The 25,604-nt window shown below is 40.8% G+C and overlaps 1 protein-coding gene across 4 annotated transcripts in view; it reads left to right on the forward strand.

Annotated features, from left to right (window-relative positions):
* The window catches only part of PLS3 (plastin 3), a 117,100-nt gene that overhangs the window by 72,058 nt on the left and 19,438 nt on the right, over nucleotides 1-25,604 (forward strand). For all 4 annotated transcript variants that reach the window (XM_012934048.2, XM_004614475.3, XM_055122375.1 and 1 more), the window contains exons 4-6: nucleotides 15,662-15,825; nucleotides 23,253-23,382; nucleotides 24,049-24,181. In XM_012934048.2, coding sequence (XP_012789502.1) covers nucleotides 15,662-15,825; nucleotides 23,253-23,382; nucleotides 24,049-24,181 — 427 coding nt within the window. The remainder of the gene's footprint in view (nucleotides 1-15,661; nucleotides 15,826-23,252; nucleotides 23,383-24,048; nucleotides 24,182-25,604) is intronic.

Below are 25,604 nucleotides of genomic sequence, written 5' to 3' on the forward strand. Positions count from 1 at the left end.
TGGGTGTGTGTGTGTATGTATGTGTGTGTGTTTGAATGTTTGAGGTACCAGGGACCATTGGGGTGGTTGTCCCCATTTTGTTTGCCTATTTTGGGCGCCACACCTGGTGGTTGTCAGTGATAGAAGCTGGGACTCTTGCATGCGAAACATATGACCTTTGAGCTGTCTTCTTCACCTTCCCCTCTTTCCTAAATTGATTTATCATTGGTTAGCAATACCGTAGAATTTCAGGGTGTAGCCGTACATCTGTTTGTGTATAATTGTTGTTACTCCCATCGTAAAAGTTCTAATGTCCTCCCAGCATTAATAAGACCCACTTCTGGGGGCTGCAAGAGTTAGTGCAGTGGGTTAGGGCGTGTCTTGCATGCTCTCAACCTGCCTGGGTTCAGGCCCTGGCAAACCATATGGTCCCCTGAGCATTCAGGAATGATTGTGGTCCCTCGCACTGAGCCAGAAATAAGTTCTGAGCAACACTGGGTTTGCTCTCCCCCAAAATAATACACTTCTCATCCCTCCCACCCTCACTCCCCATTTCCCTTGTAGTCGCCAGAAATATCACAGTCTTGGATGTAGTTATATTGTTACTTTGCCAATTTATTTGCTCTAGTTATTCGTGTTTCACCTGAGTGAAAAAATCAGATAAATGACTTTCACTCCTCATTTTATTTACTATAGTCAATTCAGTATCCCATTAAAAAAGATAAAATAATCTTTTTAATTTTTTAATGGGAGAGTAGTGTTCCACTGAGTAAATATACCAGAGCTTTTTTTTTTTTTTTTTAGTCCAGTCATCCAGTATCAATTAGGCATTTAGGGTTTTTTTTGGGGGGGGTCACACCTGGCTATGCACAGAGGTTATTCCTGGCAGTGCTCAGAGGACCATATGGGATGCTGGGAATCGAACCCGGGTTGGCCGCGTGCAAGGCAAACGCCCTACCTGCTGTGCTATTGCTCCAGCCCCTAGGCATTTAGTTTGATTCCTTGTTTAGGCTACTGTGGGTATTGCTGCTATAAATATAGGGGAGCAAATGTATTTTCAAATGAGGGTTTTCATATCGCTCAGATATTGCCTAGGTATGAGTGAAGCATTGCTGGTTCAAAAAGAACTCCATTTTTATTTTGATAAAATATGTCTTGCCAGGCTGGAGCGATAGCACAGCGGTACGGCATTCGCCTTTCACGCAGCCGACCCGTGTTCAATTCCTCCGTCCCTCTCGGAGAGCCTGGCAAGCTACCGAGAGTATCGCGCTCTCATGGCAGAGCCTGGCAAGCTCCCCGTGGCATATTCAATATGCCAAAAACAGTAACAACAAGTCTCACAATGAGAGACATTACTGGTGCCCGCTTGAACAAACCGATGAGCAACGGGATGATAGTGACAGTGATGTCTTGCCATTTGATTTCCAATGGTATGGGAATGCATTGGCAGTTTTAGGGATCTTTTCAGTTTCATTTAAAGTCTTTGAAAGTTTTTAGTTAGGTGCAGAACCTGCAGGCAGCTATCAAAAGTATTAATGGAAACTTGTGGGTTTTTTTTTTTCAATTCAGAGAAACTTGCTTTTCTGTTCTTTTTCTCTGTTTTGTTTTAGGGGTACTGTGGAGGATGGTGACTCCTGTCTCTGTGTTTGCTCCCAGAGGTGCTCCGGGCATCGTGCAGTGCCAGGGATTAAAACCAGGCCTCCTGCATGTCAGGCAGGCGCTTAGCCTGTTGAGCTGTCTCTGGCCCAGAACTTGGGTTTTTAAAAATAAACTCTGTAACTTATTTTTCTGTCAGAAAGAATTCTTGACAGGAAATGGGATGGGAGATGGAGAGAAGTTTTGTTTCAGTTCAATTATGACAAAACAGGAAATCATTCTATAAGTTTTCCCATCCATTAGCAATAATAGTCTTGATTATCTTTTTTAAAATTTAGGATTGGAGCATGGAGATTCAGAAATTTAGAATTGGGGGATGAAGAAGAATTTTGCCTCAGTTCAGTTGTGACAAAATAAGGAGATTGGTCTGTGATTTTTTTCCCCATCTATTAACAATAATTGCCTTGATTATCTCTTTAGAAATTCGGCAAAATCATAGTGTGTGGAGAAAATCTCAGTAATTGCCACTAATCATAGGTTTTGTTCAATCAATTAATAGTGCTTTGGAATGCTCTTTACTAGGAATAAATTGAGTATTAGGTTTGAAAGTTCTCCTTTCTCTAGCTTTCTGCACCTGCTTACAGTTACGCTCCAAGCTATGTATTTTCATTCAGTTATTTTAATTTTCTCAACATTGTTTCCATGATTTCCCATTGGGATAGCAGGAGGCTTGGTTCTCCTTTTCCCTACTTTTTAATCTTTCTGTTTTAATTTAAATGAAGCAAAGCTGCCTAAATCCTTTTTAAAAAAGAATAAATAAGATTTTCAGACTACTTAGGAAGTAAATATTTTATCAACTAGACAATGTCTTTTAGAGTCATTCCCAGGCATTTGTCTTGTTATGGGAGTTAGAGGTCATTTGGATGATTACTTGACATAATTCATGTAATGTAGAGCTTTTCGAATTGGCTTTAGTTCTGCAAACACTTAGATCGGACTTTTCTCTCTTCTGTGCAGTGAATTGTTGTATTTTAAAATGCACATGAATTTAGCACTTTTGAAATAAAAGAATTGTGGAGTTTTTTTTTTTAAATGGTTGGGACTGGTCTGTTTGTTTCTTTGAGCTTGCTCACCAAACGAAGCCAAAGAATTTTGGTATGGTCATGAAGGCTGTGCCAGATTTTCTCATGTCAAAAAGTTTACTTGTTTCAAGTTATTTTGTTTCCTCCAGCATATTTTTAATAAAGCAGAGATCCAATAAAGCTACACCAGTGCGTGTTTAGTTGTGCCTTGAAAAATAAACACTAGTCGCTGCAGAGATAGCGGTAGGGCTCTTTCCTTGCATGCAGCTGACCCAGGTTCAATCCCTGGCATCCCATCTGGTCCACCGAGCACTACCAGGAGTGATTCCTGAGTACAGAGTCTGGAGTAACCTCTGTGCATCGCTTGAGTGTACCCCCAAAACCAAAACAATCTATAGTGCTCTTCACTGTGCCACCTGGTTTCTTATTGATGAAATACTAGAAATGAGGATTTCACAGTTGGCTGGGAACCATGTTTAAATACTTTTCTCATTATCATCATTAGCTTCCAGTATTACGGAATTTCAGTTTTTTAGCTTCACACCTTTCTATATCTATGTTGTCACCACTGCCGTCCCTAAAGTTCCAGTGCCATCCCACCCCACGACTCCGAGAACAATCCTGCACACTCCTCCTTTCTCCCTCACTCCCACCCTCTCCTCCAGCAAACACCATCATTTTCACCCTGTCTAGCAGTCAGTTTTGTGTGTTTACAGGTTTATTTCTTTCAGTAATTCATATTCTGCATATGAGGGAAATCATTGGTCTTCCACTTCTTTTTTTTTTTTCGGTCACACCTGGCGATGCACAGGGGTAACTCCTGGCTCTGCACTCAGGAATCACCCCTGGTGGCGCTCAGGGAACCATATGGGATGCTGGGATTCGAACCCAGGTCGGCCGCGTGCAAGGCAAACGCCCTACCCGCTGTGCTATCACTCCAGCCCCCCTGGTCTTCCACTTCTTATTAACATTATAACCTCGCAATCCATCCATTCTGGCATCAATTAATCTCTTTTTTTAATGGCAAAATAGTATGCCATTGATTATACAAACCAGATTCTTTGTCCAGTCACCAGTTAAAGGGCATTTTGGTTGACTCCATGTGTAAGCAATTATGATTAATCCTACTTTGAATATAGATGTGTAGATATCTTTTTGCATTAGTGTTTTCCTACCTAGGAGTGGTATCACTGTATGATAGAATTCCATTTTAAAAGGCGTCTTCCTACTATTTTCTATAAAGGTTGGACCAATTTACTTGCTCACCAACAGTATATCAGGATTCTTTTCTCTCCACATTACCTCCAAAATTTATTACTTCCAATTTTATTGATATAGCTCATCATTCTCAATGGTATGAGGTGAGTATCTCATTGTGATTTTGGTTTTGATTTTCCTAGTATGGATGTTAAACATTTTGAAAGTCAGGTTCTTTTTTTTTTTAATTTTTAAGATTTTTATTGAATCACGGTGAGATAGTTACAAGCTTTCATGTTTGGGTTACAATCTCACAATGATCAAACACTCATCCCTCCACCAGTGCACATTCCCCACCACCAATATCCCGGGTATATGCCCCCTTCCCCACCCTCCCCCTGCCTTAGAGGCAGACAATATTCCCCATACTCTCTCTCTACTTTTGGGCATTATACCTTGCAACACAGACACTGAGAAGTCATCATGTTTGGTTCATTATCTACTTTCGACATGCATCTCCCATTTTCTTAGTGATCCCTTCTCTATTCCATCTGCCTTCTCCCCTCCGCTCATGCAGCAGTCTTCCAGCTATGGGGCAATCCCCCTGGCCATTGTATCTACGGTCCTTGGGTGTCAGCCTCATGTGATGCTACCCTACACTCCACGAATGAGTGCAGTCCTTCTATGTCTGTCCCTCTCTTTCTGACTCATTTCACTTAGCATGATACTCTCCATGTTTATCCATTTATAAGCAAATCTCATGACTTCATCTCTCCTAACAGCTGCGTAGTATTCCATTGTGTATATGTACCAAAGTTTCTTTAACCAATCATCTGTTTTAAGGCACTCGTGTTGTTTCCATATTTTGGCTGTTGTGAACAGTGCTGCAATGAACATATAGGTACAGATGTCATTTCTACTGTGCTGTTTTGCGTGCTTGAGATATATTCCCAGAAGTGGTATTGCGGGGTCATATGGAAGCTCAATTTCTGGTCTTTTTTTTTTTTTTTTTGCTTTTTGGGTCACACCCGGCAATGCACAGGGTTCATTACTGGCTCATGCACTCAGGAATTACCCCTGGCAGTGCTCAGGGGACCATATGGGATGCTGGGATTCGAACCCAGGTCGGCCGCGTGCAAGGCAAACGCCCTACGCGCTGTGCTATCACTCCAGCCCCTAAAATTTCTGGTCTTTGAAGGACTGTCCATATTGTTTTCCAGAAAGGTTGGACCAGTCGCATTCCCACCAACAGTGAAGGAGTGTCCCTTTCCCCCACATCCACTCCAGCATTGGCTGCTTTTGTTCTTTTGAATGTGTGCCAGTCTCTGTGGTGTGAGATGATATCTCATTGTTGTTTTGATTTGCATCTCCCTGATGGAAAGTCAGGTTCTGACACTGTGGAAGGCAGCTATGCTCACTATACCACCAACGCCGCCGTGGGTTCTGACACTGTAGAAGAGGATTACAAATCTGTGGGTGTGTGGAGTATGTGAACAAGCAAAAGGCCCCTCATGTATGAGAATGAATTTTTGTAGGCATATGTATAAGTATAGATGCATTTTTTTCCAGTGGGAGAGTAGCAGCAGGTGGAAAATGATGGCCCCAATTTCTGGGAATTTTGAGTTGGAGAAGGATTGATAGACACTAGTTCTCAGATCTCTATTCTTGTGCAGCCTTCCGCTGTTCTTGACCTCCATTCGGGAATCCACTCTTAGGATGAACTTGTAGGCTAGTGAACTTCGTTCAACCCTCAGCTAAGTCTCATTAAACTGCCTTTTAAGTTTGTTGGAACGAACTACCTCAAAAGGTATATATGCCGTGAAAGTCAAAACCCATGTTTAGCTAAGCATCTGGAGATGTTTAGCAGCTGCCTTTTGTAAAGTTTTAATGCCTAATGAAAGCTTGGCTTTACCGCTTAGATCTCAAGACGGAATATAATCAAAATTCTTGTGCACAGGTCCTTTGGCCAAGTCTTTTAGAGCAATTTTTATGTGCTTTGATGGGCATTCAAGATTATGTGTATTTAAGTGCAAATCCATTTTTGTTAGACATAGATCTCTTGTGTCATTTATTAGTGTAAAAGATCTTGGACTATATTGTTTCAACTAAAGCAAGCTCTAAACCCCCAACCCCATTTTCTGAAAGGATGTGCATCTATGCTTCACTGGGCTTCTTCTTTAAGCAGTAATGAGCCCTTTGTCCATAGTGAGTTAGTAAAGAGGTCGCATGTGTATGGCAGATGAGGACACACATATGTAACCTCTTTATGAAGAAAGACGACACTACATTTAGACATATTTTCTAAAATGGTTAAGGCCCCCCTCACACACACATATACAGAAAAAATAAACAAACCCAGGCATCTAAAGAAACCCGACTTTTTCACTGTGAAATGTCCTATAAGATGAAGTAGCACCCCCAAAGATGCAGTGGAAGAGATATCTTGTATCCGTACCACCTGGATACTTGGGTAGTGTAAAACAGCTGCTAAAATCAAAACCACTTGAATTCTGGCTCAGCTTTCTCCAGACAAGTACTTAAAATAGCTTAAATAACAGGATGCAAGGGGAGGGAAAACATTTCCTTTTAAGGACATGCATTCTTGGTGTGATTCAAACTTCTGCAGGAACATGGCTGTGTAATAAGTTTATTTACTTTAAGGTTACTGGGGGGAGGGTTTGGGGAGAGTTAACGGGTATTAAAATAATACTCATTAAAGAATAAAGTGGGTTGTTTTCAAACAGATGGGGTCCGTGGTATGTTGAGAGAGAGAGAGAGAGAGAAAGAGAAAGAGAGAGAGAGAGGAGAGGAGAGGAGAGGAGAGGAGAGGAGAGGAGAGGAGAGGAGAGGAGAGGAGAGGAGAGAATGAGAATCTGTTGTTACAGTTTACTCCTTTCTGAAGAATTCAGCGGGGAGGATGAGATGGGCTTTTCTGGAGTGGCACTGGGAACCTTCTAGTGAAGTCCATATTTTTAAGTCCACTGACTTTTCTTTAAAACTGAGGGGCCTTGGTTACTTTGTTGAAACTTAGCCCTTAACTTTTCAGTGATTAGATGGACTTGCTCTACTCTTGCCACTTGCTAATGTCTCCCTGAGTCCATGCTTCCTGACACATTGGGAAGACCTGGCATAATACAAACTGTACTTCAGTGTCCGCCGATTAACACCTACTTTATCTTCGAAGTGCTGAACCTGTTCCACCCCTTCTCAAAGGGCCTTCTAGAATATTGACAGCTTTAATGAGAAAACAAAGGACTTCCATGATGCCAAGGAGGTTGGGATTTTCGTTTTCGGTTGCTAAAGCTGTTTTCAATCTAGATCTGCATTTGGTGGGTCAGTTTATTATTAAATTCTCGTGTTTATGCCAGAAGTCAGGATGGGGAAAGCTCACTACCAAACATTTTTAGCTCCTGGTTAATAATGTCTCTTTCTGGCCTTCCAAAGCACACAGCACATTACGTAGATCTCTGATGTTTAAGTGTGTCTGTGTCTGTGTGTGTGTGTGCGCGCGCACGCTCATAATGGTGTATGTGAGAAATAAAATTAGCATAAAACTCTTTAAAAATAATTGCACCCTGTTTTGTCTTTCAAATGCTTTGCCAGCTGGGAGATTTTGTAAAATTAATTGCAAGCTGCCTATTTAGGCTTCCCCTGCCTTCTTATTGAAATTGAAATTGTTTGCCTGAAAAGATATGGTTCAGAAACTCTAAAAAAGAGTATTTTTATTATTTTGGTTGTGCTTTGGGACAGGGATTGGGGCTTGAGCCAGCTCAAGCCCCAAATTTAGTGTTGGGAATGTGAAATGGTGGTGGGATTGATGTTTGATTATTAAATGTAATCAATTATTGTGAGCTGCCTTATAGAATAAAAAAATTTTAAAAATACATAATCACCCCAAAAAAGATTATATTTTATTACCTGAGTGCTCACTCAGTATTAACTGAGGAAGTTAGTCCAAGCTACATCTGATGATAAAATAATTGAGAAATCCTCAAGTGGGCCAAACTTTTAAACTACACGGAACAAGACAACATATTTTAATGATTCATTTCCCATTTCCGAAAAGAGAAAGGCTAGATATAGATATGACAAGTGACCAAAATGTTTAGGAGTTGAAGAGTTTCAAATAAGAATGAGGAGTTCCATCTGATGAATTCCTCTGTCTTTGTTAGCTAGTGGAGTGTGAGCCGGTGTTGATACTCCGTTTGCTCTGCAGATATTGCTAAACAAGGACTTGCTGTATATCTTCATAAGCTTCAGCAGGTTTCTGCTTTTGGAATGAGAGAGATTCTGACCCGACTGTCATCACGGGCTGTCTGCTTGGTACTCGGTGGTGGGTGTGTTCACTGGGACGACCAAATTATAGATCTGTAGGCTGCTGGGTGGAGACAGGATTAGAACAAAGGGCATGAGATTGAATGTTATTTCAGGGATATTTCTGTCGTTATGGTTTCCTGATGAATTGCCATTCGGTCTTTGAGTGCCATTTCTGTGTATTTTGGGTCATTGTTTATTTAGTTTTGTTTTTAAAATGCTCATTAGATTAGAGCATTCTTTTCCTGGTTAATACTTGAGAAGAAGGGGGTAGTCCAAAAATAATTTTCCCATTGCATTCACCAGATACTGCGCCCCGTGTTACAGTGGGGCATGAAAAGATTTAGAAGAATCTTTCCAGTTTTAAAGCCTAATAAGGAAGATTGTTGTTTGATGACAAATTCCTATTCCTCTACCCCCCTGTATATTGTTCCTTGCATTAACTAAAAGCCTGTTCCTGGTACTCTTAACTTCAAAACAATTTCCGCATGTGTTCATTTATGTTTGTTATATTTTCGGGTGGTTGCTTCCTGGCATCTTTTGATCACATCAGTGAGCTGTCTTCTAATTAATACTCAAGAGATATTATTCCAGAGAGGGCTCATCTAGGTGGTAGTTTTTCCCATTACCTATATATATCTATTCTAATTAATGCCAATAAGCTGCCAAGTTGGCTAGATTCTTAGAACCTTGATCATCTCCATGCAGTTTTTTGGGTTTTTTTGTGTGCTTTTTGGGTCACGTCTGGCGATGCACAGGGGTCACCTCTGGCTTTGCACTCAGGAATTATCCCTGGCGGTGCTCAGGGGACCATATGGGATGCTGGGATTTGAACCCAGGTCGGCCGCGTGCAAGGCAAACGCCCTACCCGCTGTGCTATTGCTCCAGCCCCTCCATGCAGCTTTGAATTTATTATAGTTCTCCAATATTTAAGAGACGAGAGAGATAGCATAGGCGTTAAGGCACTTGCCTTGCACAGGCAGACACTGGTTCCATCCCTGTCAGCACCACACCCGAGCATGCCCAGGAGTAATCCCTGATGCCCCCAAATAAAGAATAACAACAGCAAAAAAACCACAAAACCCCAAATGCCATCATCACCTTCTGTTTATAGTTTATGAGAATATAAAAAAAAATGAAGTCTCTATTATCAGCTTGGTCTACACTGGAATAAATAAGATTAAGTTATGTTTAGGGATGACATTTGAAAAAGAGAAAAATGGAGTACATTTTATTCATTTAATTTGGTTTGGAGGCCAAACCCTATGCTCTGGGGTACTCCTGGCTCTGTGCTCAGGAACCACTCCCTGTGGGGCTCCAGCTGACATGTAGTGTCTGGAAAGAATTGGGGTCAGCCTTGGGCAAGATAAGTGCCTTTTTTTGCTATACTATCACTCCAGCCTCTAAAAACATATTTTAGAACCATTTGAAAAATTAGAAAAAATAAAATGCTTTTTAGAAATTGGTAAAGGAGAGGATGGAGTGATAGTCTACTAGGTAGGGTATTTGCCTTGTGCGCGGGTGACCTGGGTTCAATCCTCAGCATCTCATACAGCCCCCTGAGTACTGCCAGGAGTAAATCCTGAGTACAGAACAAGAGAAACCCCTGGTCACTGGATGTGACCCAAAGACAAAAAAAAAAAGTCACTGTATCACTGTCATCCCATTGCTCATCGATTTGCTCCAGCAGGCACCAGTAACGTCTCCATTGTGAGACTTGTTGTTACTGTATTTGGCATATTGAATACGCCACGGGGAGCTTGCCGGGCTCTCTGAGAGGGCTAGAGGAATCAAACCCGGGTCGGCTGCGTGTAAGGCGAATGCCCTACCCGCTGTGCTATCACTCCAGCTCCCCCCTTCCAAAAAAAAAAAATAAATGAAAAAAAGAAAGAAAACTGTGTGCTGAAAACAGGGAAAGGAACAAAACAGGATAACCCTCAGTTGCCTGTATTGCAACCCAAATGGATTGGGAACAGGAATGGGAGACCAGGGAAAGTGCCTGCCCCAGAGACAGGCTGGGGGGCGGGGAGGGAGAGGGAAACTGGGGACATTGGTGGTGGGGAATGTACACTGGTGGAAGGATGGGTGTTGGAACACTGTATGACTGAAACATGACCATAATCACCTTTGGAGTCTGTGTCTCATGGCGAGTCAATAATAACAAAAATTGATAATCATTTTTATGAGGAGAAAAGGAGCTTATTTTCATAGTTAATAATGAGAGACAGTTCTGATCAACAGCACCTACCCTACATAAAAAGTAGGTTCCACCAGTTGGGATGGGAGATGCATGCCGAAAGTAGATAATGGAACAAACATGATGACCTCAGTGTCTGTGTTGCAAGCTATAATGCCCAAAAGTAGAGAGAGAGTATGGGGAATACTGTCTGCCATAGAGGCAGGGGGAGGGTGGGAAACTGGGGGTTTACTCGGGATATCATTGGTGGGGAATGTGCAGTGGTGGAGGGATGGGTGTATGATCATTGTGATTGTAACCCAAACATGAAAGCTTGTAACTATCTCATGGTGATTCAATAAAATTAAAAAAAAATAGGTTCCAGCTTATGCTATTAATTGTGACATCTGGGATGATTGCAGTAGGGAAAAAATCAAAGTAATATGATATTTTTTTCAGAAAAAAATATAAAAATGAAATAGTGCACTTAAATATAAGATATAGAAATAAGTGGTGATCAGGAAATTATTACTCTGGTTGTGTTTGGTTGGGGATCACACCTGGATGTGCTCAGGCCTTACCCCTGATGCTGTGCTGAGGAGTCGCTCCTGGCACTGTTAAGGGGGGGACCATATTGGGGGGACCATATGAGGTGTCAAGGATGGAACCAGAGTCAGCCGCATGCAAGGCAAATGCCAAGACCTCAGTACTACCTCTCTGACCTTCAACATTTTAAAAATATCTATTACGATTTTATCTCCAGTTTTCAAAATTATCTGCTCGTGTAGCTTGTGAACTCTTGTGACTGAATTCAGAATCAGTGTCAGTGCCAAATAGGAACCTTCAGGATAATTCCATTCTGTCACTGTCACTGTCATCCCGTTGCTCACCGATTTGTTCGAGCGGGCACCAGTAACGTCTCTCATTGAGAGACTTATTGTTACTGTTTTTAGCATATCCAATACGCACCGGTAGCTTGCCAGGCTCTGCCGTGCGGGCTCGGCACTCTCAGTAGCTTGCCGGGCTCTCCGAGAGGGGCGGAGGAATCGAACTCCGGTTGGCTGCGTGAAAGGCGAACACCCAACCGCTGTGCTATCACTCTAGCCCATTCTAAGCATTATTTTTACAGAAAGGTAAAACTTGGGAGGGGAATTGTGTAGAAGTATTAACCAAGTTGAAATTAGATTGTGTCACTTGACTTCCACTGTTGTTGTCCTTACCTGTACCACCTATCTTTCACTCTGTCACACTTACCCCCTAATACTTGTATTTGACTCATTCAAGGAAAATGGGAGAAATAGATCAGCATATTCAAGGGCTGAGGAATATTTAACTTCAGGAATTTCATCCACCAGGAGTTTCTAAAATACTGCCACGATATCCATGTGAATTATATTTTTTTTTTAGCGAATCAGTTTGTTGAATTGATTTTCTTATGTGAAGACTTTGCTAATACAGTACAGTTCCTTTTGCAAGTTCAAAGCAAAGAAAATGGAGATGTGACTCAGGGAGAATTCAGTGCTTCTCCTTGAAGGAAACATTGTGATTTCCAGGAGTGTTGAGTAATTTGATGATGATGTTATAAAACTATAGGTATTTTAATTAGTAGATTTTTAAATGTAATAACATCCATTTAAGAATATTTAACTGAAGGCCTATACATCATTTAAATGAGCTTCAAAGTACTGGGGAACTTTGCATGAACCTTCAAAGTATTGAGGGAAATGACTTCATATGCGATTTTAATATTCTAACAATTGACTAATATGAATTACATATTGGCTAATTACATATTGGCTAATATGAATTATAGAGGCACTCTTCCACATCATAAACCTTGCATTTGCAATGTCTTTTTATCTGAAATCTTCCCTCTAGACAGTTATGTGATTTGCTCCCTTAACCCATAGATGTCTACTTTTCAAAATAGAACTTCATCAAAGTGACCAAGCTGCATCGGTGACCAGAATCCCATTGTCACCCCCATCCCCCACCCATCTCTCTTGCCCAGAGTGACTCAGTTTCAGCACTATTGGCATTTTGAGTTGCATAATTCGCTATTGCGCAGCAGGGGTTGAAGGGGTCATAGGTATTGTGGAGTACTATAGGTATTGTAGAGTACTTATCAGCATGCTGCCCAATATACCTTGGATACTCGGAGCATTCTCCCCACCCTGCTTTGGTATCCCAACTGGTGACAATCAAGAATATTGCAGGTCATTTCTGAATGTACTCTAATGGAGGGCAAAGTAGCCCTATTTTAACCCCTTACCTATTATAGTTTACATTTTACAAACACACTGCATGTTATGATATTTATTTCTCAGTTTTCATTATAATGTGGGCTCTGTGACAGCAAGATGTTCTCTTTTTGTCATTTTATTTTGTCCTTTCACTGGTTGCATTCGCCCCAGTCCCAAGAATCATGCCTGGCAGTGTTTTTAAGTTATTTGTTTGATGTTTCGGGGCCTCCCTGGTCTGCTCAGCGCTTACTCCTCTCTTGGTACTCAGGGATATCCCTGCCTCTTCTCAGGGAGCCATATATATTTTTTGCTTTTTGGGTCATACCTGGCAATGCACAGGGGTTACTCCTGGCTCTGCACTCAGTAATTACTCCTGGTTGTGCTCAGGGGACCATATGGGATGCTGGGATTCGAACCTGGGTCAGCCCAGCCGCGTGCAAGGCAAACGCCTTACCCGCTGTGCTATCGCTTCAGCCCCTCAGGGGACCATATTACCAGGATTGAATCCGAATCAGCTACATACAAGCCACGAGCCTTACCCCCTGTACTATATAGAGCCCATGGTAGAGAGCTTTAAATTAATGTAACAAGTAATAAACTATCCTAACGTGTTTCTCTTGAATAGTGCTATGTATTCTTGAGTCATTTTCTCTATTTGGATTGCTGCCTTTTAATTTCAACAATTATAGTTTATATATGAGAATGAGTAGGAATCTAGGAATAAAAAGCCTTGTTTATTATGTTTGAGATTGGACACAAAAATCCTTTACTGGGGCTGAAGCAATAGTACCGTGGGCAGGATGCTTGTCTTGATCGTGGATGACCCAGGTTTAATCCCAGACACCACATATGGTGTCCAGAGCCTGGCAGGAGTGATTCTGGGGTACAGATTCAGAAGGAAACCATAAGCACCACCTGATATGCCCCCACACACACCAACATATCCTTTCGCTAAAAAAAAATGGTATGCTCAAATGAATACAGCCCTCAGCTCCTTAGTCCTCTTTCCCAAGAAATGAACTTTTTTCTCATTGACTGATTTCCACCCTTCCCCACATTTTTTTTGTCGGAGTACTGCTGTTTATTCAGCCATTGATTAAGCTGATTGAATTGTGCATGAACTCCACATTACTTTTTAAAAATTTTTTTAAATTGAATATTCGTGAGATAGGCTATTATAAAGTTGTTCATAATTGGGTTTCAGTCATACAGTGATCCAGCACCCAATCCTCTATGAGTGTACATTTCCCACCACTAATGTCACTTACTTCCTTCCACCATCCCCCAGTAAACCCCCCCCATCCCCCAGCCTCCCTCTATGGGAGGCACCTTCTTTGTTGTTCTCTCTCTCCTTTTCCTTTTGTGCATTATGGTTTGCAATACAGGTGCTAAGAGATCATGGGTTTGTTCAGGGCATTCAGTATTTTTATTGGGACGGTAAGGCTGAAGTAGCTTTTCAATTGGGTGGCAGCTTTGTGGTGTGGATGTGACTGCCTAGGCTTCCAGAAGTACAGAGACGTTGTGGGAGGTAGCCTGTCCTTACCCAGAGAAAGCCTGGAGATTTCAATCACAAAACCCGCAATTCAGAATTTTCAGCAGATTATGTCTCGGTGAGGTTCGTCCTGAGACAGTGGAGTCGGGCTGATTGTATGGCGGCAGTTTTCCTCCCCACATTTTTAATAGCTTTAGAAAATAAGCAGTATCAGTACATACTCTATTGAAATTGTAGTAGCATAAAAATAAAGATGCTTGTAGAGTCATTTTAAAGATTTGCATTACTTGAGAATATATTTTTTGGTGTTGTATTTGTCTTCGCATGGCAGAGCCTGGCAAGCTCCCTGTGGCATATTCAATATGCCAAATACAGTAACAATAACAGGTCTCATTCCCTTGGCCCTGAAAGAGCCTCCAGTCGTTGGGAAAAACAAGTAAGGAGAGGCTGCTAAAATCTCAGGGCTGGGACGAATGGAGACGTTACTGGCTCCCAGTCGAGTAAATTGATGAACAATGGGAATGACAGTGATGCAGTGACAGTATCTGTCTTAGATTAGTGTTTATTTATGTTGACTCATAAAAATTGTCACTGCAGGTGGTAGCTTAATTCTAGATGTGCATTTTAAGTAATCAGCATTATTTTGTAAAGGTATTCCATTAGGCTAATGGAAGAATGGGGATTTGGAGGAGAAAACTTGTAAATAGCTACAGTGGGTGCAGTTTCATACTACAGCTGGCTTTTTTGGTGTATTACCTATTCTTTTTGGTAGGTTTAGTGATTATAGGGCTGCAGATACAGTACAGCATGAGTAAGATGCTTGTCTTGCATACAGCTGCCCCGAGTTTGACCCTGGCACACCATTATGTCCCCCCAAGCCCTGCCAGGAGTGATCCCTGAGCACAGAGCCAGAAGGAAGCCTCTGGGCTCTGCTGGTTGTGACCCAAAAACAAACAAAAAAATTTTTTATTTAACAATTTTATTAAATAACTGTGCTTTCCTAATGTAATGCATAACACTTATATGATGTTTAAAATATAAGATGTGGGCCAGAGCAATAATACAGGGTTTTTAATATGGGCACTTGCTTTGCACGCTTCCAACTCCAGCTAGAATTCCTGGCACCATATGTAATTGGCCCCGGGATTAATCCCTGAGGAAGCTCTGAGCACCAGCAAGTATGGCCGCTCAAACCAAAAACAAACAAAAACTACAAGGTGCATGAAAGAGAGATGGAACAGGAGTTAAGGCATTTGCCTTGCACATGGTCCATTTTTACTAAATCCCCAGCACTGCATGGTCCCCAGGAAACCACCCCAGCACAGAGCTGGAAGTAGGCCCTTAGCACACTTCCAGATGTGATACCTTCCGTCCTCCCTCCCCCCACCATACAAGATGCATGAAGTAAAACCAAACTCTTAGAGTTAAAAATTGCATTTCCTTGGGCAGCATACAATAACAATAAGATTGAAAAAAATTGTACTTAGGCAATCTTGTGAACTGAATTCGAAATGAAAAGTACTCTGATAAATACTTCTCCTAAAACTTTGCTTTTTTTGCTTCCCCTCCTTTTCTTCTAAAGATCTCAACAGCAATGGATTCATTTCTAACTACGAACTTCACGACCTTTTCAAGGAAGCTAACATGCCGTTACCAGGATATAAAGTGAGAGAAATTATTCAGAAACTCATGCTGGATGGCGACAGAAATAAAGACGGGAAGATAAGTTTTGATGAATTTGTTTATGTAAGTGTGTGAAAACCTACCATTATTCCAAGTAATGACTTTGTCTAGCCCAGTCTTCGAACACTCAGTACCGAGGATATTAAATTCCTAAATATATTGTGTTAGTTATGGTATAACTAATAAAATTTCTCTCATGCCACCCAGTAAGTTTTCTTAGTTTTAGACATTCAGCTATCTTAAAAGAAGAGAGAGAATCTGGCAGAATCAAAAGATACAGCAGAGCAATCACTGGAGTGAGCAATCTCCTATGAGCAGTCAGTAAAGGGCAGTTCTCGAGGTGCTAAATGGCATCCTTACAGCACTCTATCTCCTTTGGTGAAGGGTATGCTCCCAAATTTTAATGATACACCCTGACTCACAGTCTCCGAAGCTTCCTGACTTCAACTTTCTGATTAAAAAGATGTTTACTACTCTGGTGGTAGCATTTAACTGTACCATTTTCTCTAGGATGATAATTTTGATAATTAAAAGTTAGAAGTGTATCTTTTTAGCTCATTGGAAGATATGTTTGAACTTTTTTTTTTATTTACTTCTCTAGTGTCATCAAATATTCTTCAATGTTACGGACTCATGTTTTAATTCCTTCAGTGCTCTCCCAACTGAGTCGTTTCTTGGCACATCCTCAGTGCTCAGAGACTGCATATGTCTAACACTCATCTTTGAAGTCTATGCTTGTAGCTAGTAGCCCACAAGGTCTAAATTTTTAGACATGCCATTTTTAGTCTATGTTTACTGACAAAGTATTTATCATTATATGTTGATAAATAGCCGTTGCTATTTCCTTTGATTAAGACCATGCTTAGGTTTTTATTATTTCGATTTATTAATTTAAGGTTGAAGTTGTATAGATCTGGTCATTACTTATAGTATATTGCAAACTTAAACTTCGTGCCCTATATTTATCCCACACTTCCTAGCCCTTTATATCCTCCTTTTCTATGTCTTGTTTGTGCCCTAAGATACTTATTATGGTAACATATATTCCCCTCAGTAGTTCTGACTCAGCTGTAGCAAGTGAAATTCTTGTATGGCCTCTTGAATTAAAAAATCACATCTTTATAGCTCTACAAGAGTTCAAGAAGCAAATTGATTGATGGTGCCAATTTGTCTGATAGTATTTTGTGTTATTATACTTTAAATGCACACTTGTGTCAATTTTAGTGATATAGTTCTTGCCTCTTAAAAAAAATGCTGAATTTCTCCCTACCATTTTTGTCTCCAGTTATTGCCAAAGTCCTTTGTTTTGAATTCTGTGTTCAATAGTAAGTTGTAATTGATTTGCAATTTGAGCATTTGCATGTACTCTGGTGTGTAACTTGCTTCCTGTGTCACTGCACGTTTAGCTATGAATTTAAAACAGCTCAGTGGGTTAACTGGTTGCTTTTTATATCATTTACAGCTCAGTTTTTAAATTTCGCTAGAAAGAACAGATCTAAGTAGTTTAAAACAGCAGTGTGTCAGTACTATAAGGGCAAAATTATTAATGTCACTGAGAAAAATATAGTACTTGAGAAACATTAATTCTATATATTTTGAAACTGTTTCTGCACGGATTTTTGTGGCTTTTTAGTGAGCAGGTGGAGTTATCCTTAAGTTAAGACTGTCTAATAAATTTTTTGGGGTGGAGGGCCACACCTGGTTATGTTCTAGAGCTACTCCTGGTATTATACTGGAGACTAGTTATGTCCCTATTGATTAATTAATTAGTTATATTAATTTTACATAGAGTTAATATCTGCCCCATCTGTCCCTGCTTCCTATTCACTCACACTCCATTGGTAACATCAGTTCTGTTGGCAGAGTCCAAGGGTTTGTTTTAATTTGCCGTTATCCATTCTCTGACTCTTGTTTCTTACTTTACCACAGGTGAGTGTAAACCTCTTTCCTCTGATTTACTTCAATTAACATAACCCCCTCTGCTTCCTCCCTAGTTTTAGCAAATAGAGCTTGGGGGACCATATAGGGTCCCAGGGATTGAACCTGGGTCAGCTACCTGCAGGGCAAGTGTCCTGCCTATGTACTATTTCTCAGACCCCCGTATACCACAGTTTCTTTATCCACTCATTTGTGTTAAACATTTGAATTGTTTCTGACCTGTTTCTGTTCTGGTCAGTAGCACTGCAGTGAACATAGGTGTGCACAAATCTTTTCAAGTTAATGGGGTTTTGCTTTGGGTATTTTTTTAATGTTCTTGGATAGATGCCAAAGAGAGGAATTTCTGTGTCATATGGGAGTTCTTTTTAAGATTTTTTTGAGAAATCCCAGTTTTTTCTATAAAGGCTTAACCAGACAACATTCCTCCCAACAGTGAATAAAGTTCCTTTTTCACCACATCCTTACCAACAGTGGTTATTTCTGATCCTTTTTTTTTTCTTTTTGGGTCACACATGGCGATGCACAGGGGTTAGTCCTGGCTCATGCACTCAGGAATTATTCCTGGCAGTGCTCAGGGGACCATATGGGATGTTGGGAATCGAACCCGGGTTAACTGTGTGCAAGCAAACACCCTACCCACCGTGCTGTCGCTACAGCCTCTGATCCTTTTGATATATGGCATCCTCACTGGTGTGAGATGATACCTCATTGTCATTTTGATTTACAGTTCTTTGATAATATTGATGATTATTTTTCATTTGCCTTTTGTCTTTGAGGTAGTTGCAATGTACTCCTGTTCTGGCTATTTTGATGGGCTTGTTTGTATTTTTGTTGTTGAGTTCTGTGAGCCTTTTGTGTATCTTGGATACCAGCCATTTCTCAGATGTATGGTGTGCGGATATTTTCTCCCATTCAACACAGTGTTTTTCTTTTAGCCAACATTTCTTTTATACTTCAGAAACTTTTCCGGTTGATGTAGTCTCACTTATTTATTTTTGTAAAGCAGAGTTCTTTTCCTATTATTACCAAACTTAGACCTTTAACAGAGTGCAAAAAAAAAAGGAAAAATCCAAGCGTGCTATTTTTGGAAACAAGTTTCAAAAACTGGAAACAAGTCAATATATGTATTTTACATATTTTTTAAAAATCTTTTCCTTCTTAAGTCTTCTGGATAGTTCAGGTTTGGCCTGAGTTGAGCGAACCCTGAGATTTAAAAAAAAGATCAAAAATTTGCTCAGTCTTAAAGAAAAAGGCGATGAAGAAGCTGGAGATGTAGTACAATGGGTAGGGCGTTTGACTTGCACGCAGCCAATCTGGGGTCATTTCCTCGCATCCCATATGGTCCTGGAGCACCGCCAGGAGGAACTCCTGAGTGCAGAGCCAGGAGTAACATCTGAGCATTGCCGGGTGTGACCCAAAAACAAAATCAAAAAAAGGGGGGTAATTCTTATAAAATGGAAGAAGGCTGAAGAGATGGTACACCTGGCAAGGCGCTTGCCTTGCAGGTGACTCACCTGGGTTTGGTACCCCGCAGTGGATGGGGTCTCCTCAAGTTTGCTAGGAGTCATCCCTGAGCACAGAGCCAGGGGTAAGCCTGGGCACCACTGGGTGTGCCCCTCCGCAATCAAACAAAGAAAAAGGGAAAAAATGGAAAAAAAATCATAGGTCCCATCAAAAAAGATTAGCAGAGTTGGGAGATGGTTCAAGGGGCTAGAGTGCGGGCTCTGCATGTGGGAGCCCCTTGTTGACCCCCACAGAACCACATGGTCCCCTTGGCAAAACACTGGGTGTGGCGTAAAGAGAGAGGAAAGGAAGAGTCTGGGAAAGATGTATAGAACCAAAATGAGCAGTGGACACCAGGAGTTGGTTCACACAGGATAAAGCAAATTCTTCCTCACACAGGGAAAACAGCACAAAACAGTGAGCTCATTAGCGTCACAATGGGCAGCTTTGAAAAGATTCTTTGAGATGGTTTTAGCACAGTAGTTGTCCTTGTGTGTTGGCTCTGATTTCAGAGATTCTTGTCAGGCAGAGGTTTACACTCAAATTGTGTTATCAGCCACAATTATCTCTAAATTTATTGGGGGGGGTTAAACCTAAGCACAGGGAAATTCTTTGAAGCTGGAATTTTGAACTTGAACGGAACAATGATTGAAAAATATTTAGGAAATAAAGGTCGTGTAACATTTATAAGATAATTGAAAATTAATTGGATTGCAACTTTGCCATTCTCAGGCACCAGAGTTTAACTAGAGCTGTGTAACAATTACACTCCTCTGTAATACAGTATTTTAAAAATTGTTTGCATTATTCCCCTTTTCCATAATGTATACAAGGTTTGGCTTTTATTCAGCTGAAATCAGGAAAAGGAAACAAACTTAATTTTTTTCATCATCCTAATTTTTCAAAGTAAACGTCTTTTGAGCCATAGTTTTCAATTAAAAAATAGGCTTTCATATGTGTTTCTGAAGTAATTACCCTGAGGCAGTAACGTTTTGGTTAGGAGATTTTTGTTATTGCAGATTTTATGGTTATTTGAGGGATTTAAGGTTTGTCAGTCAGTCATGAGGAAATGGATGCATTTCAGTAATTTGCTAGATAATGTTTTTGTTTGTTTGTTTTGCTTTTTGGGTCATACCCAGCGATGCACAGGGGATGCTCATGGCTCTGCACTCAGGAATTACCCCTGGCGGTGCTCAGGAAAATATGGGATGCTGGGAATTGAACCCGAGTCGGCCGCGTGCAAGGCAAATGCCCTACCCGCTGTGCTATCGCTCCAGCCCCGCTAGATAATATTTTACTAAATGAAGTAGGGTTCATATTATGGGTAGAATGGTGAACATCGTTTTTTCATTAAACAGTTTTATACTTGGCAAAAGAAGAGCTATGGGAGCAAAATGCTTTGTATTTTGACTGTTTCCCTTCCAGGCCACTATTTTGTTGCATAGTCATTCATCACTTAACACCTTAGATGTGTTCTGAGCAGTGCATCAAGGTGTGTAAATGTCACAGAAATGCGATTACACAAGCCTTAGCAGCATAGCCTAGCACACATCTAAGCTCTGTATCATCTATTGGGCCACCATTGTACAGCTGGTCTATCGCTGTTTGAAATGATAAGTGATGTGTGACTGTATAATCTTGATTTGGAAATTCAGACTAAAGAAATTAAGAGTTGAATTAAGGAGGACCACGACAAATTGGGAGGCTGGAGCACATACTTTGCATATAGTGGCTCTCGTCTTGATACCAAGTCATTCCCTGAGCACTGCCAGAAGTGACCCTGAAGCACCGAGCTGGAAGTAGCCCCTGAGTACCAAAGATTGTGACCCAAACACTGAAATAAAGTGGGAACTAAATTTTAAAATCAGAGTGCAAATAAAGGTTATTATAATGATTTAAAAATGTAAATTGCCCAGAGGGAGCCTGAGCAACAGCATAGCTGCTGTGTATGGCGTTCACCTTGCACACAATCAACCCAGGATTTCAGTATGGTCACCTTGAGCACTGCCTGGAGTGATTCCTGCATGCAGAGCCTGGAGTAGCTCCTGAATATCACTGGGTGTGGCCCCAAAACAACCCCCAAAAAAAACTTGCCCAAAGGGGCTGGAGAGTTAGCACAGGACTTAGGGCACTTGACTTTCATGTGATTGAGTCTGATTCTATCCCTGCCACCACATATTGTCCCCCAAGGTCTGTCAGGAGTGATCCCTGAGCACAGAACCCAGAGTAAGCCCTAAGTGAGCGCTGCTAAGTGTGGGCCCAACTATGTCCTCCTCCAAAAAAAACAAGAAAAGATAATTACTCAGAGTACAATGGTCCATACTGTTGATACGTAGCTGGGAACAGGGTGTTGATGGAAGAGAGCTTTTATTGATTGTGTATAGTATTTAGTCTAGTCCACATATACGTGTATGTCTGTAAGAGACATAAATGCATACTAAAATGACAAGTATAGTGTGAAATGACACCTAGGAAAATTGAGTTAGCTTGATTTTGTAAAACTTACTGCTCACTGCTTTCACAAATAAAAATGGGTTTACAGGTTCAAGAAAGTCAGCATTTAAGGACACGATGGCTTTGTGGTAGGGGCACTGATTTTTTAAAAAAAATACCCCATGCAAAACAACTTTTCTATCAGCCTGAAAATGTCACTTACTCTAGGAAGATTAATTACCAAAAAGGTGCCCTCCTAGAAAGTCTAAATATAAAAATATTTCATATTTCCTTTTCTGGCCCGACACAATTTTACGCAAATGTGAAGCTTGGTTTGTGGAGCATGGGCTAGATTTCAGCATCTGCTGTACCAGTTCTCACAGACACCCTGAACTGCTTGATAACTGTGACCTTGTATCATTAACTTGAGACAGAGGTTGTTTTTCCTGAGGGTTGGGGTGTGTCTGTGTGTGTGCACACATGTGTGTGCATACTTACATACTGCTGCAGCACTTTGAATTACTTTGTGTTTCAATAAATCATGTTTTTTTAAAATCTTAAAAACATTTTTTATGAGGATGCCATATCCTGCTCTATTACTGGCACGGGCTATTTTAACTTAGCTATTGGCATCGCTAAATCAGAAAAAATGGGGTTAAGAAATCTCCAGCATTTAAAAAAATGTAGGCACATTTCAGAGTATACTTTCTATCCATCAAGTTGCAGGATTTGCTTTGTTACAACCTGCAATTTAATAATTACAGTAAAATATACAAGTTAATTTCAGGAGAAGCTGAAATTCACAAATCTGTAAGGCAGTCACTTCAAAGCCTCTCTTGGGGGCTGGAGCAATAGCACAGAGGGTAGGGCGTTTGCCTTGCACGTGGCCGACCCGGGTTCAATTCCCAGCATCCCATATGGTCCCCTGAGCACTGCCAGGAGTAATTCCTGAGTGCATGAGCCAGGAGTAACCGCTGTGCATTGCCGGGTGTGACCCAAAAAACAAAAACAAAAAAACAAAGCCTCTCTTGGTATTTCTCCTCAAAATATTTATTCCTGCCAGATTTATGCATTTCTTCATGTTGGTCATCCTATAAATTTGAATTACATAGACTCTTAAGTACCACATTATTGTAAAAAGGTAGTGTAGTGGTTTGGTTTAGTTGTCATGTGTTTATCTTTCTTTGCAAAGATTTGAGGATAAAGAAGTGAGATCCTGTGGGTAGGGGGGGGTGGCTGAGAAGGGAAGAAAAAAGCAAAGAGAATTAAGATTCTTTAACATTTTCAGGAAAAGAACAAGGCCTTCATTGTTTGTAGAAATTTAGCATAATCACCTGTGCCTTTGAACCACACTAGTTTTTGGCTTAAACCATACCCATTGCATGTGGCACTTAATGTTTTGACAAGTGTGTGCTGTTGACTTTCTGGCTTCTTTTTCAGTGGCAGTATTGTAGTACGTGTTTTCAAAGGTCAAGCTATGAGTTTTCCATCTCTTTTAACACTCATTACCTTTACCTTTGGGGGGAATCTATAGGCAATCAGTGTTTAAAACAATAAATAGGTTTTATTGCTGTCTGATTGAAAGTTATGAAACAACAGCATATTTTAATTATTAGATTTTCCAAGAAGTCAAAAGCAGCGACATTGCCAAAACCTTTCGCAAAGCAATCAACAGGAAGGAAGGGATTTGTGCTCTGGGAGGAACTTCCGAATTGTCCAGTGAAGGAACCCAGCATTCTTACTCAGGTAACAGTTTTGTGTGCAAGACATTAACACAATGTACTGAGAAGGGTGCCTCTATATGGTCTCAAAGAGGGATGTCTTTAGAAAAACATTGCCTCCTTATTAAGAATACAGTAGTCGTTCGTTGTGACATATCTTGGACTGGGGACTAATACTTCGTATAAAGACATGCCATGGGGGCTGGAGCTATAGTACAGCGGGTAGGGCGTTTGCCTTGCATGCAGCTTGCCCAGGTTCGATTCCCAGCATCCCATATGGTCCCCGGAGCACCACCAGGAGTAATTCCTGAGTGCAGAGCCAGGAGTAAATCCTGAGCACTGCCGGGTGGGGTTTGACCCAAAAAGGAAAAAAAAAAAAAAGACTTGCAAGGAGAACCTTTATTACAGTGGAATTCAGTGGTAACATAGGTATAATTTTTAAGGAATTTTCTAACATCCTGGAGCTCAGTTAAACCTGTTTTATTGTCTTTTTTACTGCATTGCATTTACATTGCATTTACTGCATTGCATTTAGGTGACTCTATTTCCAAAGAGGATAATTGCATATTTGTAACACATTAACATTAACCACAACTGTTTTATTAATGAGAAGTACAACTATTTTTGACTTCAGATCAAATATATTAACTTAAAATGTAAAATGATTTCTTGTTATACATCATTATTTTAGAGGAAGAAAAATATGCTTTTGTTAACTGGATAAATAAAGCTTTGGAAAATGATCCTGATTGCCGACATGTTATACCAATGAACCCGAATACTGATGACCTGTTCAAAGCTGTTGGTGATGGAATTGTGCTTTGGTAAGGTGTTCGTTTGTTTTTTAATCCAGATTTTCAAATGTAATGAATACATTTGATTCTAGATGTTTGACAGTTTCACCACAGTAAATAATTAGAACCAAAAAATGACTAGACTTTTACCCATGTCACTTCATCTTGGGTCTGTATATGAAATCTTAGATTTAATCATGCAGATAAAGGTAAGGAGGCTTTTATTCTCATTATTGAGCAAGTTGAATATTATTTTTGAAGTATAACTTTTTAAAAAAACATTTTTATTGAAGTATCAGAATTTACAAGACTGTAGATGAAAACCTTCAGTACCAATAACTCACCATTTGTTATTCCCTTACTATGTCTCTTTCTTATCCCACAAATCGGAGAGAGCCCTCCCTCCCTCCCTCCCTCCCTCCCTCCCTCCCTCCCTCCCTCCCTCCCTCCCTCCCTTCCTTCCTTCCTTCCTTCCTTCCTTCCTTCCTTCCTTCCTTCCTTCCTTCCTTCCTTCCTTCCTTCCTTCCTTCCTCTCTCCCTCCCTCCCTCCCTTCCATCCATTTTTTTTGTGTGTGTGGTGCTGATGACACCTACACACATAGATGAATAGAGCTAATCTAAAATTCCACAAAATTGTAAGTTTATGATAGATTGTTAAAATAAATCTCTTTCAAAAACTAAATCTTTCTCCCTTATATTATAGATTAGGGGCAGGAGCAATAGTAGAGCAGGTAGAGCATTTGCTTTGCATGTGACTGACTCAAGTTCAATCCCCACCATCCCATCCCATCCCATCCCACCCCACCCCACCCCACCCCAACACCACCAAAGTGATCTCAGAGTACAGAGCCAGGAGTAACCCCTGAGCATCACCTGGTGTGCCCCCTTCCCCCCGCAAAAAAGGATAATTCTGTGCTAATGCGTTTTAAAGTTTACATGAAAATAGGTAAATCCTACAAATGTAAAATTTAGTAAGATTGCAGACAAGAAAACTTGAACAGTATCTCTAATTGTCGTATTGTTTAAATAGGGGCTACTACCAAACGTTCCTGGGGGGACTGAACTCAGGGTCTTGGACCTACTAGGCATGGACTTTGCCACTTGAACTTATCTAATGTGGCCCTTGTCGGTATCTTTGCCTTTTTTTGGGGGGGGAGGGTTACACCTGGCGATGCTCAGGGGTTACTCCTGGCTCTGCACTCAGGAATTAATTCCTGGCAGTGCTCGGGGAACCATATGGGATGCTGGGAATTGAACCTGGGTTGGCCGCGTGCAAGGCAAATGCCCTACCCGCTGTGCTGTCCCTTCAGCCCCTGTCAGTATCTTTTTAAAAGTATATTACTTCTAAAATCCAAAAAGAACCTCATACTTCAGGTTTCACTGTGCAATTATGTGTTTCCAAAAAATGCGTGTGTTGATTCTGGTTCTCTTAGGACCAAGAGTAACATGTTGG

The sequence above is a fragment of the Sorex araneus genome, chromosome X, assembly GCF_027595985.1.
Source record: "Sorex araneus isolate mSorAra2 chromosome X, mSorAra2.pri, whole genome shotgun sequence".
Taxonomy (NCBI): Eukaryota; Metazoa; Chordata; class Mammalia; order Eulipotyphla; family Soricidae; genus Sorex; species Sorex araneus.